Below are 13,118 nucleotides of genomic sequence, written 5' to 3'. Positions count from 1 at the left end.
TCTCCATCCAAATTCTACCTTGTTTCATACCATTTACTTTTATAAACATGCACCATTTAAATAGGAAAATTAAAATGAAGTTAATAGTTTTTTTTTTTTTTTGAAGTTAATAGTTTCTATGGGAACTCAGAGGCACCCATAAATGCTACAGGAGCACATGATCAAAAATCAATCAAAAGAACAAAACAATACATGATGGTGGAGGCTACGGCTTCTCCAGTATGAAAGGCAAACTGCAAGTCTTGTAGTCTTTGGATAAGAGTCCAGAAATAACCACTGTACTACAGTAAGAGAAACTTGATGACAGATGTTCTTGGTAAAAAAAACTTCCTGCAGAAATCTTGGCTGACACCACTACTGGGATATAAGTAAGCATTCTTAGTACTTAAGAAGCCTAACACCTTTCTAATCTAAATGCCAGAGTTTATTAGCTGGTCACAAAGGAAGGTGTGTGACCTAGAAAGTGTTAGGGGAATTTCTGTAGTGATCCCCAGGGCAGAGTAAGCATTGCAGATTTCTGTAAAGGTCCTATAATCTTTCCAAAGCTTGAGATTACGTGTCATTAAGTAAAAATAGAAGGCTTCTTTAAAGAAAAAACATGTACATGTGTACGAAACAGTCAATTTAAAATATGCAACCTATATAGTGTACTACCTCGTAGCCACAGGGGGAAATAAAGCATGGAGAGTAGCACACTCTGTGCCTCTTCTACCTCAAGCGCGTCCAGACAAAAATTACTCACAGCCATCGAATGTTTAAAAGCAAAATACAATACCGAAAGAGAAAAGTGCTTACTAATCACCACTCAGGCAGTGAGGTCGAAGCCGCCTGCACAATTGACAGGAAATAAGTAACCTTGGTTACTGTTTCCAAGGACACCGGACTCTTGGCTAATAAGAGCCGAGGTGAAGCTGAATTGCAACATCAAGCTATTCGAATAAACTTGCATACATCAAGAAAACGCAGTATTATTCCCACACTCTTGGTGGTATGTGAGTGAACACTGCCACTACTCAACAGATATTAAAAGGAGGGGATATTTTTCATAGCCAGGGCTTTCTGTTGACGTCTGCTGTATTCTGCACCTCCCATGGAGTGACTAAGCCTCTCATACTTGTACTTGGGAAGGCCAGCAGCAGTTAGACTTACATTCTGGAATCTGGGAATGGAACCATTCTATAGTTAGCAGGTGAGCATACTTTTTAAAATGTCACTGACCCACGCCAGTGCGACAGAACAATAGTTCATACGGCATTTCCAAAAACTGCCTCCACATTGTAAATTCAAACCAGGAGACCTCACTGCAAGCAAAGGTAGCTCCTGTTACCGTGGTCTCTTGGGGAATTTACAAGATGGATGGGGAGCCTGCTGGAATCCTGGTGCCACGATGCACCAGGTGCTGCTCAGGCTGCAGCTGCACAGAGGGCTCAGGGAAGCCTGAGCAAGTGGCCCCGCTTGTGTCGTTACTAACACCCTGTGAGCCCAGAGCCGGGGGGGGGGGACACGACACAAAGGCCCCGAGGGTAATCATGCAGACATTGGTGTTGGCTGCAGATGAATCGGGAGCAAAAGAGGCAGATTCATCTCACTTCTCTGCACTCGGGGCACAGCAAGGTAAAGCAGAGCCTCATCAAAAGCTGTTTAGTGAAAACATTCTATTCCTTTCTTGGAGAAGATGGAGGCTAAAAGGTGTAAGATGGAACAGAATAGAATCCCTTCAAGTTTTGTCCTGAGAAGGGAAAATAATTAGTTATGTAAAGCAGCAATTTTATAGACAAAACTAATTTGTTCAGTTTATAAATAAAAACAAACTCTAGGTCAGAGAGCCTAAGTCCTACCACATGAAACACAAGACTCAAAATCTTCATAAAGCACATGATTTACAATTCAGAGAAATGTATGCCCCAGGTTGCCTGATTCTTCCCAGGACTTCATGGTCCTTAACCTTAGCTTTTGTTTTTCCTCCTGGTTTTATTCATTCAGTTTAAGTGGCAAAGAAAATTCCCTATACCAGATAGTGAGCATGAACCTTTTCCTTCTAGAATTCCATCTATTTTAGAGCAGTTTTCTGCCACTGCTTCTAAGCCACGTACCTCTACTGTAAATGTCCATCTCACTATGTGCCTAAGGAGGCCGGAAACTCCAGCTTCTAACCTGAACTTTCAGGTCTCTTGCATCAGATACCGTGGACTCGGGCAGCACTGGCCCCTCCACCATCATTCTTGGAGATCTGGACAAAGGCCACTGCCAAGCGGTTTCAATCGGCTGCCTTTCCAAATCTTGTCTGAACAAAAGTACCATGTTCCCAGTTTTCCATGGAGGCTCCTAAGGGGAAGGCTGTTCATCCTGACACACAAGGGTTTGGGCCTCTGTCAAGATGAACACTCCATCCACTGCAAAGGGCCCAGGCATGTTTTGAGGAAAAAGCCTTCTGAAGTGGATAGTATTAGAAATGAACCAAGGGTGAATTGATTCAGTTGTGCAGCTCCAGTTGGTAAATCTATCCTCACCTACCTGCCCTTGTCCCATGGAGAGGAGTAGAAGTTTCCCTATAAAAAGAATGTCCAGTTAATCACAATTTCCTATTTTTATTCATTTCTGACATCGACACAATAAATGTGGGTAAGTGCCCTCTACTTCACAGGACAACAGTGTTCTAGAAACAAGTAAGCACTGGCTCACAGCATGCTTGCCGATTCCAGTCCTACAACAGCACTTTATTTTTCTTCCAGCATCGACTCTTCACAGTTTCACTACTGCAGCAGCAAGTCATTCCTCAGATAAAATCGAGATCCGTATTTTCAAACATCTTAAGAGAACTAAGAGATAAGTTAGCAAACTTCTGGTGCCGCATGCATTCTGGGCAAGGCAACTTCACCTCCAACCCCCGAGACTGGCAGCAGGACCCCGGGGACGAAGGTCGTCTGTAGGGATGGCTGGGGACTCAGCAGTGGCTCTCTCCCTGCTCTGGGCTTGGGGAATCTTCGTGAAGCTTCACGGAGGTAAACAGGGCAGTCCCTGCATTCTGTCTACTGGTCCCTGTCAGCTCACGGGGTGTGATGGGAAAAACCACAACCCAGTGGGTACTTCATAGAGGAACTTCTCAGAGCAGGTCAGGCAGGATGAGGCCGGGAGGTTTGGGTTCAACACAGTTGATCCAGAAGTTGGCACAGCTGGCGTGATACTGGTGTCCCCCATAGGCCAGCTTGAAGCTGTCTGTTTCAGAGTTGAATGCCTGCCAGAAATAAGCAGATATGTGGGACACGTCAGTCTGCTTCTGCACCACAGAGCTGGTCAGCAACCGGCACGTGCAACTCTCCGGGTCACAGAGGCTGAGGCCACACTGGCGCACACACAGAAGCTGAACAGGTAGCTACAAGAATTCAAGGGAGAAGGTCTTTTGATGCTAATTAAAGGTATAAAAAAAAATCCTTACCATTAAACCCAGTTTCGCAAAAGAAGGCCAAATCTTTCATAGAAAAGGCAGAAAAAAAAAAAAAAGGGCAGACAGAAGCTGGGTGGGGGTGGGGCTGGGTGGGGGAGAGAAGGTTGGCTGGGGGGTGTTCATCACACGGGGAACTAAAATAGCCAAGGGCCCTGGATGATTTTTAACCCTCACTGTGCCGGAGGAAGCCCTCCCCTAAGGCTGGCATTTAACTACACGTGCAATCCCTTACATTGCTGTGACTGCTTACATTCCTCTCATGGAAAAAAACAAAACATTAAAAACTCTCGGGGACTAATGCCACTGGGACCTAATAACTGAATCAACATAATTTAAAAATCCAAATAGGTACAGGGTTTATAAAAATAAAGCTATTAGGCACAGAAGAATGATTTCCAGACGACTCATGCTTATAGGTATGTCCCACACAGCCGGTCCTAACCTCAAGTCCTTGGGGGATGTTCTAAAGCACTACAAGTAAACAAACAAAACTCTAATATTTGTTTTTGTCTGATAACTGCCGAATTGTGATGCTCTTTGATATCATTCTCTGTCACAACTTCCAGTCTTCCAGAAGTTGCTCAATATGTTACCTTGTTCATCACAGAGAAAAATGCCTGCAACACCAGAAGCCAATTATGAGCTACAAGCGTGCAAACAAGACACAAGCAGACCCACACAGACGCACTAGTTGGTTAAATCAAACATTATGGGAACAGACATGACTCAGTAAAGGATTCACGATCAGAACACTTCAGGATGGCAGTGGATTTGCTTTCCACACTCAAAACTGAGATGGAGATGCTAAGATAATGTGTAACTGGTTCATACTTTTTTAGGATGTTCTTCTGCAGGCTTCTCTTCTTTCTGAAATAACGTTGAAACCATAAGGTCAACAAAATTCCCACAACAGGGCCTCATGCCTCCAAACAAAGCCTTAGAGGTTTGACCTCCTCTCTTTACCACCCCAGTGTGCACAGGGCGCTGTGGGCACAGCGCACACAGCATTCTGTCGGGAAGGGAAGAACTGCCCCCATTCACCCAATGACTCCCCCCACTGCCCTTTCATAAGAATCTAAGTGCTTTTGTGGTCAGATTCCAGGGCTTCATAAAAATCCCCGCTTGTGGTCGCAGACCTTCCAGTGAAGTGGGCTAGAAACGGTTGTTCCCAGAGGTCATGTGAGGAAAGCACCTTGCCATCTGCAGGGGGAAGGGAAGGCGTATCACTTACCCGGCTTCTGGAGTCCACGTTTAAAAGGCACACCCCACAGGCCAGTTCCTGAGCATTTTTAATCCCAGGCCGTAGCATACAGGAGGAAAAATCCAGTGAATTTTCATCGGGCTATGAGGACAAGACAAATGGGTAAGGCCTCAGCAATTCCAAATGCTGCTGTCTGCATTTCCCTATCACTCATCTCCAATAGGTCTAGCAGAAATTAAGTAAACTCTGATACCATCAATACAATTATTCAATTTCCCATTTACTGAGTCCCCACTGTGTTCTAGGTGTTAGGGATGGTCGCATGAGCAAAAAAGGTCCCTGTCCTGGAGAATGCACAGTCTAGGGTGGGGGCCAGGTGGGCATCAAGCAGCACAGTGCCACAAAAGCCATCCTAGGGCACATGGGGTCAGAGGCACTTACTCCAACCCAAGGGAAAAAGAGCCTGATGGCAGAGGAGGTTTCCTGGCACTCAGAAACAGCTTGGCTGAGGTTTCCATAGGGATATGCGAAGTGAAGGGGAAGGGAAAGGTGAGGTAAGAGAGGGTATGGTATTTGTTCTTTGAAGATCAAGCAGCACAGGCAGAGGCCTCTAAGCAAATCGGCTATGGGAAGAAATCTAAGGGGTGGGAGCCAAGCTTATGAAAGGAGGTAGAAGATGGAATTGTAGCATGAAGGCCTTGAAGGAATAGAAGAGACCTTATCTTGGGAAGCCACTGAGGGTTCTAACGGGACGACAGGAGCAAGTCTGTATTCGGACAGTTCCCTCTGATGGCAGTGTAGGCAAAGAGCTGCAGATGGCAATCTCCAGGTATGGGCCTCAGTTACGACCTAAGTGATCCAGGAGACAGAGTGAAGAAAGTTCTAGGGAAGCAACAGTGGGGGACAGAGAGAAACAGTTGCCTGAAAAAGCTTGGGTGATGTGTGAGATGTGCAAGAAGGGGAGAGGCCTGTCTAGCCAACAGGATTCGCCATAATAAGGCATAGGACAGGAGACCCATGTTTAGGGCTGGGGATGAGAGCTCAGTTTGATATATGTAGAGTCGAAGCTACCTGTGGGATGGCCAAGTTCTGATGTTATATATGCAGGAAGATGGATACATAGCCTAGTGCTCAAGACTGTGAGATTCAGAAGTTATCAACTAGAGAGAATAAATCTCAATACAGCTATTTATCAGTCAAGCCCTTACTTGCTAGGCACCACACTAAGCTCTTCACATGTATTATCTAATTTCTTCCTAACAACAAATCTGTGAAATATGGAGTGTAGTCCAATGATTAACAGGACAGGTCCCAACTTTGGAAAGCTGTTAATTTCTTTTTTTTTTTTAATAAAAAAAATCCATTCATTCATTCATTCATTCATTGTAATATTTACACCCAACATGGAGCACGAATTCATGACCCCAAAATCAAGAGTCACATGCTCTACTGACTAAGTCAGCCAGGTGCCCCTGGAAAGCTCTTCACTACTTCTTTTTCTTCTTTTTTTAAGTCAGCTCTACGCTGCCCAGTGGGGCTTGAACTCACAACCCTGAGACCAAGATCTGAGCTGAAATCAAGAGTCAGTCTCTTGACTGATGGAGCCAACCAGGTACCCTGAAAATTCTTCATTTCTTAAAAGTTAAAATATGTATCTACTATATGATCTTATATGCATTTCTACACCTTGATATTTATCCAAGAGAAATGAAAACATGTTATCAAAAGTTTTGTACAAAAAGTGTTCATAGTAACTATTCACATTAGCCAAGCTGGAAATAGCATGTGTCTATAAATAAAAATTCACAGTATATCAATACAATGGAACAGTACTCACTGATAAAAGGGATCAAATTGATACACACAACAATGCAGATAAAATTTTAAAACATGCTAAGAAGCCAGACACAAGAACCTATATATACTATATAATTTTATATAAAGTTCTAGAACAACCATCTCTGTGGTGATAAAAGTCTATGGAAAATAGATCAGTGCTTATTTCTGGAATCAGACCATGGCAAAAAGGGAACTTTAAGAAGTGATGAAAACACTCCACATATTGATGGGGTGTGGGCTTACAAGGCTAAAGGGATTTGTCAAAACTGATTCAATTATATATTCAAGATCTGTGCATTTCACTATCTGTAAGTATAAAGCCAAAACAAAATGAGAAAAAAAAAAAAAAAAAAAGGGATCCCTGGGTGGCGCAGCGGTTTGGCGCCTGCCTTTGGCCCAGGGAACGATCCTGGAGACCCGGGATCGAATCCCACATCGGGCTCCCGGTGCATGGAGCCTGCTTCTCCCTCTGCCTGTGTCTCTGCCTCTCTCTCTCTCTCTCTCTGTGACTATCATAAATAAATAAATACATAAATAAATAAAAAAGATTTCAGAAGAGTTGTGTTCTTTTTTAAGATTTTATTTTTAAGTAATTTCTACATCCAAATCCAATGTGAGGCTTGAACTTACAACCCTGAGATCAATAGTGGCACACTCTACTGACTGAGCCAGCCAAGAACCCTAGAAGAATTATATTCTTAATACGAAGAAGTTTTAGATATACGTAAACCAATTAATTTTGCTTTTATGTGCCCTAGAGCAGAGATTTCTCAAATTTGGCACCACTGGCATTTTAAGTTGGGTAATTCTATGTTGTGGGGCCTGCCCTCTGCATTGGAGGAAGTTAAACAGAATCTTTGGCCAATTTGGGGGCAAAATCACCCCCCACTCCACCATTAAGAATGGATTTGCCAAAGGAAAAAAATGCAAACATATGTACAAGTATTTATACACATACAAACACATATGTACATGAGCTTATTATAAATTTTTGTTGATATAATTTATAAATAATAAGATATACGGGCAGCCCGGGTGGCTCAGCGGTTTAGTGCCGCCTTTAGCCCAGGGCATGATCCTGGAGACCCAGGATGGAGTTCCACATTTGGCTCCCTGCATGGAGCCTGCTTCTCCCTCTGCCTATGTCTCTGCCTCTCTCTGTCTCTCATGATTAATAAATAAAACTTAAAAAAAAAAAAGATTTAATTGAGAGAGAATGTGTGTGTGCATGAAAGAGGAAGGGCAGAGGGAGAGGGAGAAGCAGACTTTTTGGTGAGCAGGGAGCCAAATGTAGTACTCGATCCCAGGACCCCAGGATCATGACCTGAGCCAAAGGCAGACACCCAACCAACTGGGCCACCCAGGCACCCTTCCTCACCCCTTTCTAATCTGAAATCATAAATTGTGTATTAGTTCCACAAACCTTTCTTAAACTAATCTGAGCTGAATCCATTCAGATCACACTGAGGGAAGTGTGATCCATTCAGATCACACTAAGCATCAGTTCTCAAACAAAGAAAAGGGGAGGCAGATGTTTCAAATGTGCATGAGGACTCTGACCATGAAGTGAACCTACACAGCTTTAACCAAGCCAGACAATAATTTTTCTTTTCTAGTGCAACCATGGCCAACTCTGGTCAAATCTAGAAGCAGGTTGTACTACAATTTGTTTGCTGCCCAAGTCTGTCATCTATAAAATGGTTAACAATTTCATTTGTCCTATATACCTTCCTCAGTTGCTGCTGGGACCCTGAGAGATATATAAAAAGTCTGCTGAAAATGGGACGCCTGGGTGGCTCAGCAGTTGAGCTTCTGCCTCTGGCTCAGGGTGTGATCCTGGAGGCCCTGGGATCGAGTCCCACATCGGGCTCCCTGTGAGGAGCCTGCTTCTCTCTCTGCCTCTACTCTGTGTCTCTCATGAATAAATAGTCTTTAAAAAGTTTGCTGAATTGATCTAAATGATTAAAATTATTTACTTTGACAAAATCTAACAAGCTTTTCAAAGAAGTTAAAAAATAGTAGCACTACTAACATCTATGCTATAGATATTTATTATGTTACTGAACAAGGACTATTTTGAGGAATAATTAGAATCTGGGAAAACCCAACTTTGAAATCAATCCAATTAAGAAAAGCTCTTTAATATCAAAGATCTTTATCAAAGGCCTAAGGAAAGCAAATGAAAAGGTCATATTGTAATCTCCTGTGAAAATCGTAAAGCTTTTCATAAATTATCTTGTGGTCAAATTCATCTTTCACATGATAAAATTAACCTTTATAAATAGACAACTATGAGCAGGGGTGTTGTAGTACATGGCAACAGTGTAATAGTCCATGGCCCTAATTCTGTAAGAAGTTATGCCCTCTACAGGCCATTTTAAATGGAACATCATCTACATTAATTGGCCAATGTTTCATGCATTTAGTAAAGATTTTAAAAAGTAGTTATAGGTACAAATGACCTACATACAGTGAGTCCCAAAGTCAGACTGGGACATATTATCCTGAGTCTTATAGCTAACAATAAATAGCTCAAATGGTATCCAAGAAAATCAGTACTAAGGAAGAAAACTTTGGTAGTAATCAGTGTTCTTTACAAACATCCTCATTATAATTCTTCCGGACAAATGGTAAGATGGGCATTTCCTATTCCCTTAAATTATGCACAGTCATGTAACATGCACCATCAACAGACTGTGATCATGAGTCACATGTGTTACTTCTGGGAGGAAGCCTCAAGCTCCATGTGCCGTTAAACACGTTCCCTTGACCCTTCCATGGTGATCAGCCATTCTCCAAGTGGTGGAGGCTTTGCCAACCTAGATCCCTGAGTGATGAGGACCTGTTCCCAGGGATCCTCCAACTTGAGATGAACCTGCAGCTCTGTTGTTTCACATCATCAGTAAGACGCTGGGGGGAGTTATTTGCACAGCATAAACCCAGCTAGTTAGCCTAGACTAATACAAAAAATGATCTAGACAAAGTTCCACAAGCAATTCTAGACCTTGGGTTTGAGTTACAATGTAACCATCTTTCTTTCTTTCTTTCTTTTTCTCTTTTTCTCTTTCTTTTCTTTCTTCTTTCTTTCTTGTCTTTTCTTTCTTTTTCTTCCTTCCTTCCTTCCTCCCTTTCCTTCCTTCCTTCTTTCTTCTTCCTTTCTTTTCTTTCTCTCTCTTCTCTCTCCTTCCTCCTTCCCTCCCTCCCCCTCTCTCTCTCTCTCTTTCTTTCTTTTTCTTTCTTTCCACACACACACAGAGGCAGAGACACAGGTAGAGGGAGAAGCAGGCTCCATGCAGGGAGCCTGATGTGGACATGATCCCGGGACTCCAGGATCACACCCTGGGCCGAAGGCAGGAGCTAAACCACTGAGCCACCCAGGCATCCCACGATGTAACCATCTTGATTCTTGGTTGCAATGTTTCATCTAATTTTTCCTATTGCTGCCATAACAAAATAGCAACAATTTAGTTGTTTAAAACAACATAAATTTATTCTCCTACAGCTCTTGAGGTCAGAATTCTAAAGTCCACACTGACAACACAGCAGTCTTTCTGGAAATTTTAGGGGAGAATCTGTTCCTTTACCTTGTCTACTTTCTAGAGATCACCTGTATATTCCTTGAATCATCCTAGTTTTTTTTTTTTAAGCTTTTATTTATTCATGAGAGATAGAGAGAGACAGAGAGAAAGAGAGGCAGAGACACAGACACAGGAGAAGCAGGCTCCATGCAGGGAGCCCGACGTGGGACTCGATCCTGGGTCTCCAGGAACGCCCTGGGCTTAAGGTAGCGCTAAACCGCTGAGCCACCAGGGCTGCCCTCATCCCAGCTTTTATCTTCAAAGCCAATAGCAGAGAATCTGCCAATCTTTCTCTTTGGTCTCATTGTTATATGGCTTTTTCTCACACTCACTCTTATGCCTGATAATCCAGGGCAAATTTCCCATTTAAAGATCCTTCACTTAACCTCTGTAAAGTCCCTCCTATCACATAAGGTAACAAATTCACAGGTTCCAGGGATTAGGGTATGGTCATCTTTGTGGAGGTGGGGGTGGCTCATTCCATCTATCTACCCTATCATCTTGTCAACTGAGGCTAGCCATGCAGAAACATAATGAAGATTCTCAGGGCACCTGGGTGGCTCAGTGGTTGAGTGTCTGCCTTTGGCTCAGGTTGTGATCCTGGGGTCAAGTCCTACACTGGGCTCCCCACAGGGAGCCTGCTTCTCTCTCTGCCTCTCCATGTCTTTCATGAATAAATAAAAAATCTTCTCTAAAACAATGTGCGTACTTGCACAAAAATGCTATCGTTATTAAAAATAAACTGATCTGATATACCACAGCAATAGGAAGTAAGTAGTCTGAAATTCACTGCTTATTTCCCATTGAAAGGAAGTACAAAAGAATTTGTACTATTCTTAGGATAAATAGTAGAATCCAAGCCCGTGTGATTTTCAACCGCCTAGAGGTTGAGACTAACAGTCCTATATCTCTTTTTGTAGATTTTATACAGCAGGAACGGATCTTCTTTGTTTTCCAGGGCTGAGTCTGTCTTTGTTCCAAACATTCATTGAGCTTCAACTCTTAGGTAACAATTCACTCATATCATTAAAATAGATGATTTTTACCTCTTGAGAAATAACCAGTTCCTTCAGTTTGTGCCCAGAGGAGCATATGCTTCTACCACAAGAGGGGGCTGTAGCCCATGCATGAAGGGCAGGCTGAAACTGCAGTAGAACTTCAGCTTCACTAAGCATCAGGGAGCCACAGCTGGAGTTCAGGGTTGTGTACTTTGCTTTCCTTACCCCACGCACCACTGCTGTGTGAGATACAGCACTAACATTCCAGGACTTTTTCACTGAAGAAAGGCAATGCAGCTGCTTTTTGATGGGAATAGTTTCGTGATATCTTCATGGAAGAAACAAGTCTTTATTTTAGCATCCTGGAAGCTGGGACCACACAGTGGACTTTTCAAACTCATGATCTCAAGGCTGGGAGATTGAGCCCCCTGTGGGGTTCCACACTCAAGGCAGAGTCTGCTTCCGACTCCTCCCTCTCCTTTTGTCCCCCTCCCACACTCATGCTCTCATACTTGCTGTATAAAATAAATTTTTCTAATTTTTGAAAAGATTTTATTTATGAGAGAGTGAAAGCACGTGCACACAGTGGAGGAGGGAGAAAGAATATCGAGCAGACTCTCTGCACTCACAACCCTGAGATCATGACCTGAGTAGAAACCAAGAGTCAGATGCTTAATCCACTGCCCCACGCAGGCCCCCATAAACAAATCTTAAAAACAAAACAAGACAAAACTATGATGTGCATTTAAATCCCTGATTTGTCAGTTTCAGGCAAGGTTCATCTCTGAGCCTTAATTTCTTCAGCTGTAAAAATAGGATTATTTTACTGACCTTGAGGACTGTTACCAGGGTTAAATGAGAATAAATGTAAAGCATACAGCACAATGCTTGACAGGTTTTATTTTACACAATGCTAGGTGTAAAATAAACTACTCTATAATTGGAATCAAAGAGCCTGACTATGGCTATTTGGTTCATTAAGGAACTTTCAATTCTACCTAAAATGAAGCAATGGTATAGAGTCAAAAGTCTCCTATACAACCTCGGTCCTGTAATGATTTCTTTGCACTGAGCCTCCCATCCAGAGTCCCTGGAGTTTGCAGAGTTCTGTTCTAACGGAACTACATAGATGTTGGTTTGGGTTATTAACATTCACATCTTTTTTTTTTTTTTTTTTTTTTTTTTTAGAGTAAAAGTTTCTCTGTGACAAGTCCTATCTTATACTTCCCTTGGAGAATATGTACTACTCTTCATGCAGTGGGCAATTCAAGTTAAGTTTTATAGACCAAAGACCTACAAGTTATCAAAAGGAAATGACATGGTGTAATCAGGAATAATAACCAAGCAGAGGAGGATTATTTTTCTGTCTACAGCTTACTTGGTGAAAAAGGCACTTACAGCTGGAAATGCATGGATAATCACAGGAATGGGTACTCAGCAGTGCTCACGTACAATCTGCATGCATTCCTGCATTGTCTAGTTGCAGACTAATTGATTTCTATACTGTTTATCCCGTGTCTAAAAAAAATTGTCAGGTAACATCACTCATTAGACACAGATACTAGATGTGAAAGTTCTTCACTGGAGCTTGAAGGAGAAGGTATGAATGTCTGGCAACTCTTCCATTTCATCTCACTTGCTGCCACACTGAAGGGCTTAGAATCACCATATGTGAACAGGGCAACACTTCCAGGTTAGGGGGGTAACCAGACCCAACAGGCTTTCTTTGATATCACAAAAGCAAATTTTTTAAAAATATTTTATTTATTTATTCATGAGAGACACAGACACTCAACTGCTGAGCCACCCAGGGGCCCCACAAAAGCAAATTCTAGGGCAGCCCGGGTGACTCAGCAGTTTATATTTTTATATTTTTATTTTTATTTATTTATGATAGTTACACAGAGAGAGAGAGAGGCAGAGACACAGGCAGAGGGAGAAGCAGGCTCCATGTACCGGGAGCCTGACGTGGGATTCGATCCCGGGTCTCCAGGATCATGCCCTGGGCCAAAGGCAGGCGCCAAACCGCTGCGCCACCCAGGGATCCCTGCTTGAAG

At 42.7% G+C, this 13,118-nt stretch overlaps 1 protein-coding gene and 1 long non-coding RNA gene across 11 annotated transcripts in view; one reads left to right on the top strand and one right to left on the bottom strand.

The window, feature by feature from the left end:
* Positions 1–2,568: 2,568 nt before the first annotated feature.
* The window catches only part of SYNRG (synergin gamma), an 84,176-nt gene continuing 73,626 nt past the window's right edge, over positions 2,569–13,118 (bottom strand). For 7 of the 10 annotated variants that reach the window (XM_077852268.1, XM_077852266.1, XM_077852269.1 and 4 more), the window contains 3 exons: positions 4,677–4,787; positions 4,277–4,312; positions 2,569–3,235 (listed from right to left, as the gene is read on the bottom strand). In XM_077852268.1, the coding sequence (XP_077708394.1) occupies positions 3,104–3,235; positions 4,277–4,312; positions 4,677–4,787 (279 nt within the window). In that variant the 3' untranslated portion in view covers positions 2,569–3,103. The remainder of the gene's footprint in view (positions 3,236–4,276; positions 4,313–4,676; positions 4,788–13,118) is intronic. The other 3 variants (XM_077852267.1, XM_077852274.1, XM_077852273.1) reach the window with 1 other exon arrangement.
* LOC144286167 (uncharacterized) lies at positions 2,580–12,910 on the top strand. The gene is made up of 5 exons (XR_013354243.1): positions 2,580–3,369; positions 4,541–4,808; positions 6,160–6,258; positions 10,984–11,069; positions 12,250–12,910. It is a non-coding gene; the product is annotated as an uncharacterized LOC144286167 (long non-coding RNA).

This window comes from Canis aureus, chromosome 16, assembly GCF_053574225.1.
Source record: "Canis aureus isolate CA01 chromosome 16, VMU_Caureus_v.1.0, whole genome shotgun sequence".
NCBI lineage: Eukaryota > Metazoa > Chordata > Mammalia > Carnivora > Canidae > Canis > Canis aureus.
The sequence above is the reverse complement of the archived record's forward strand: the minus strand, read 5'-3'. Positions and strand labels throughout refer to the sequence as shown.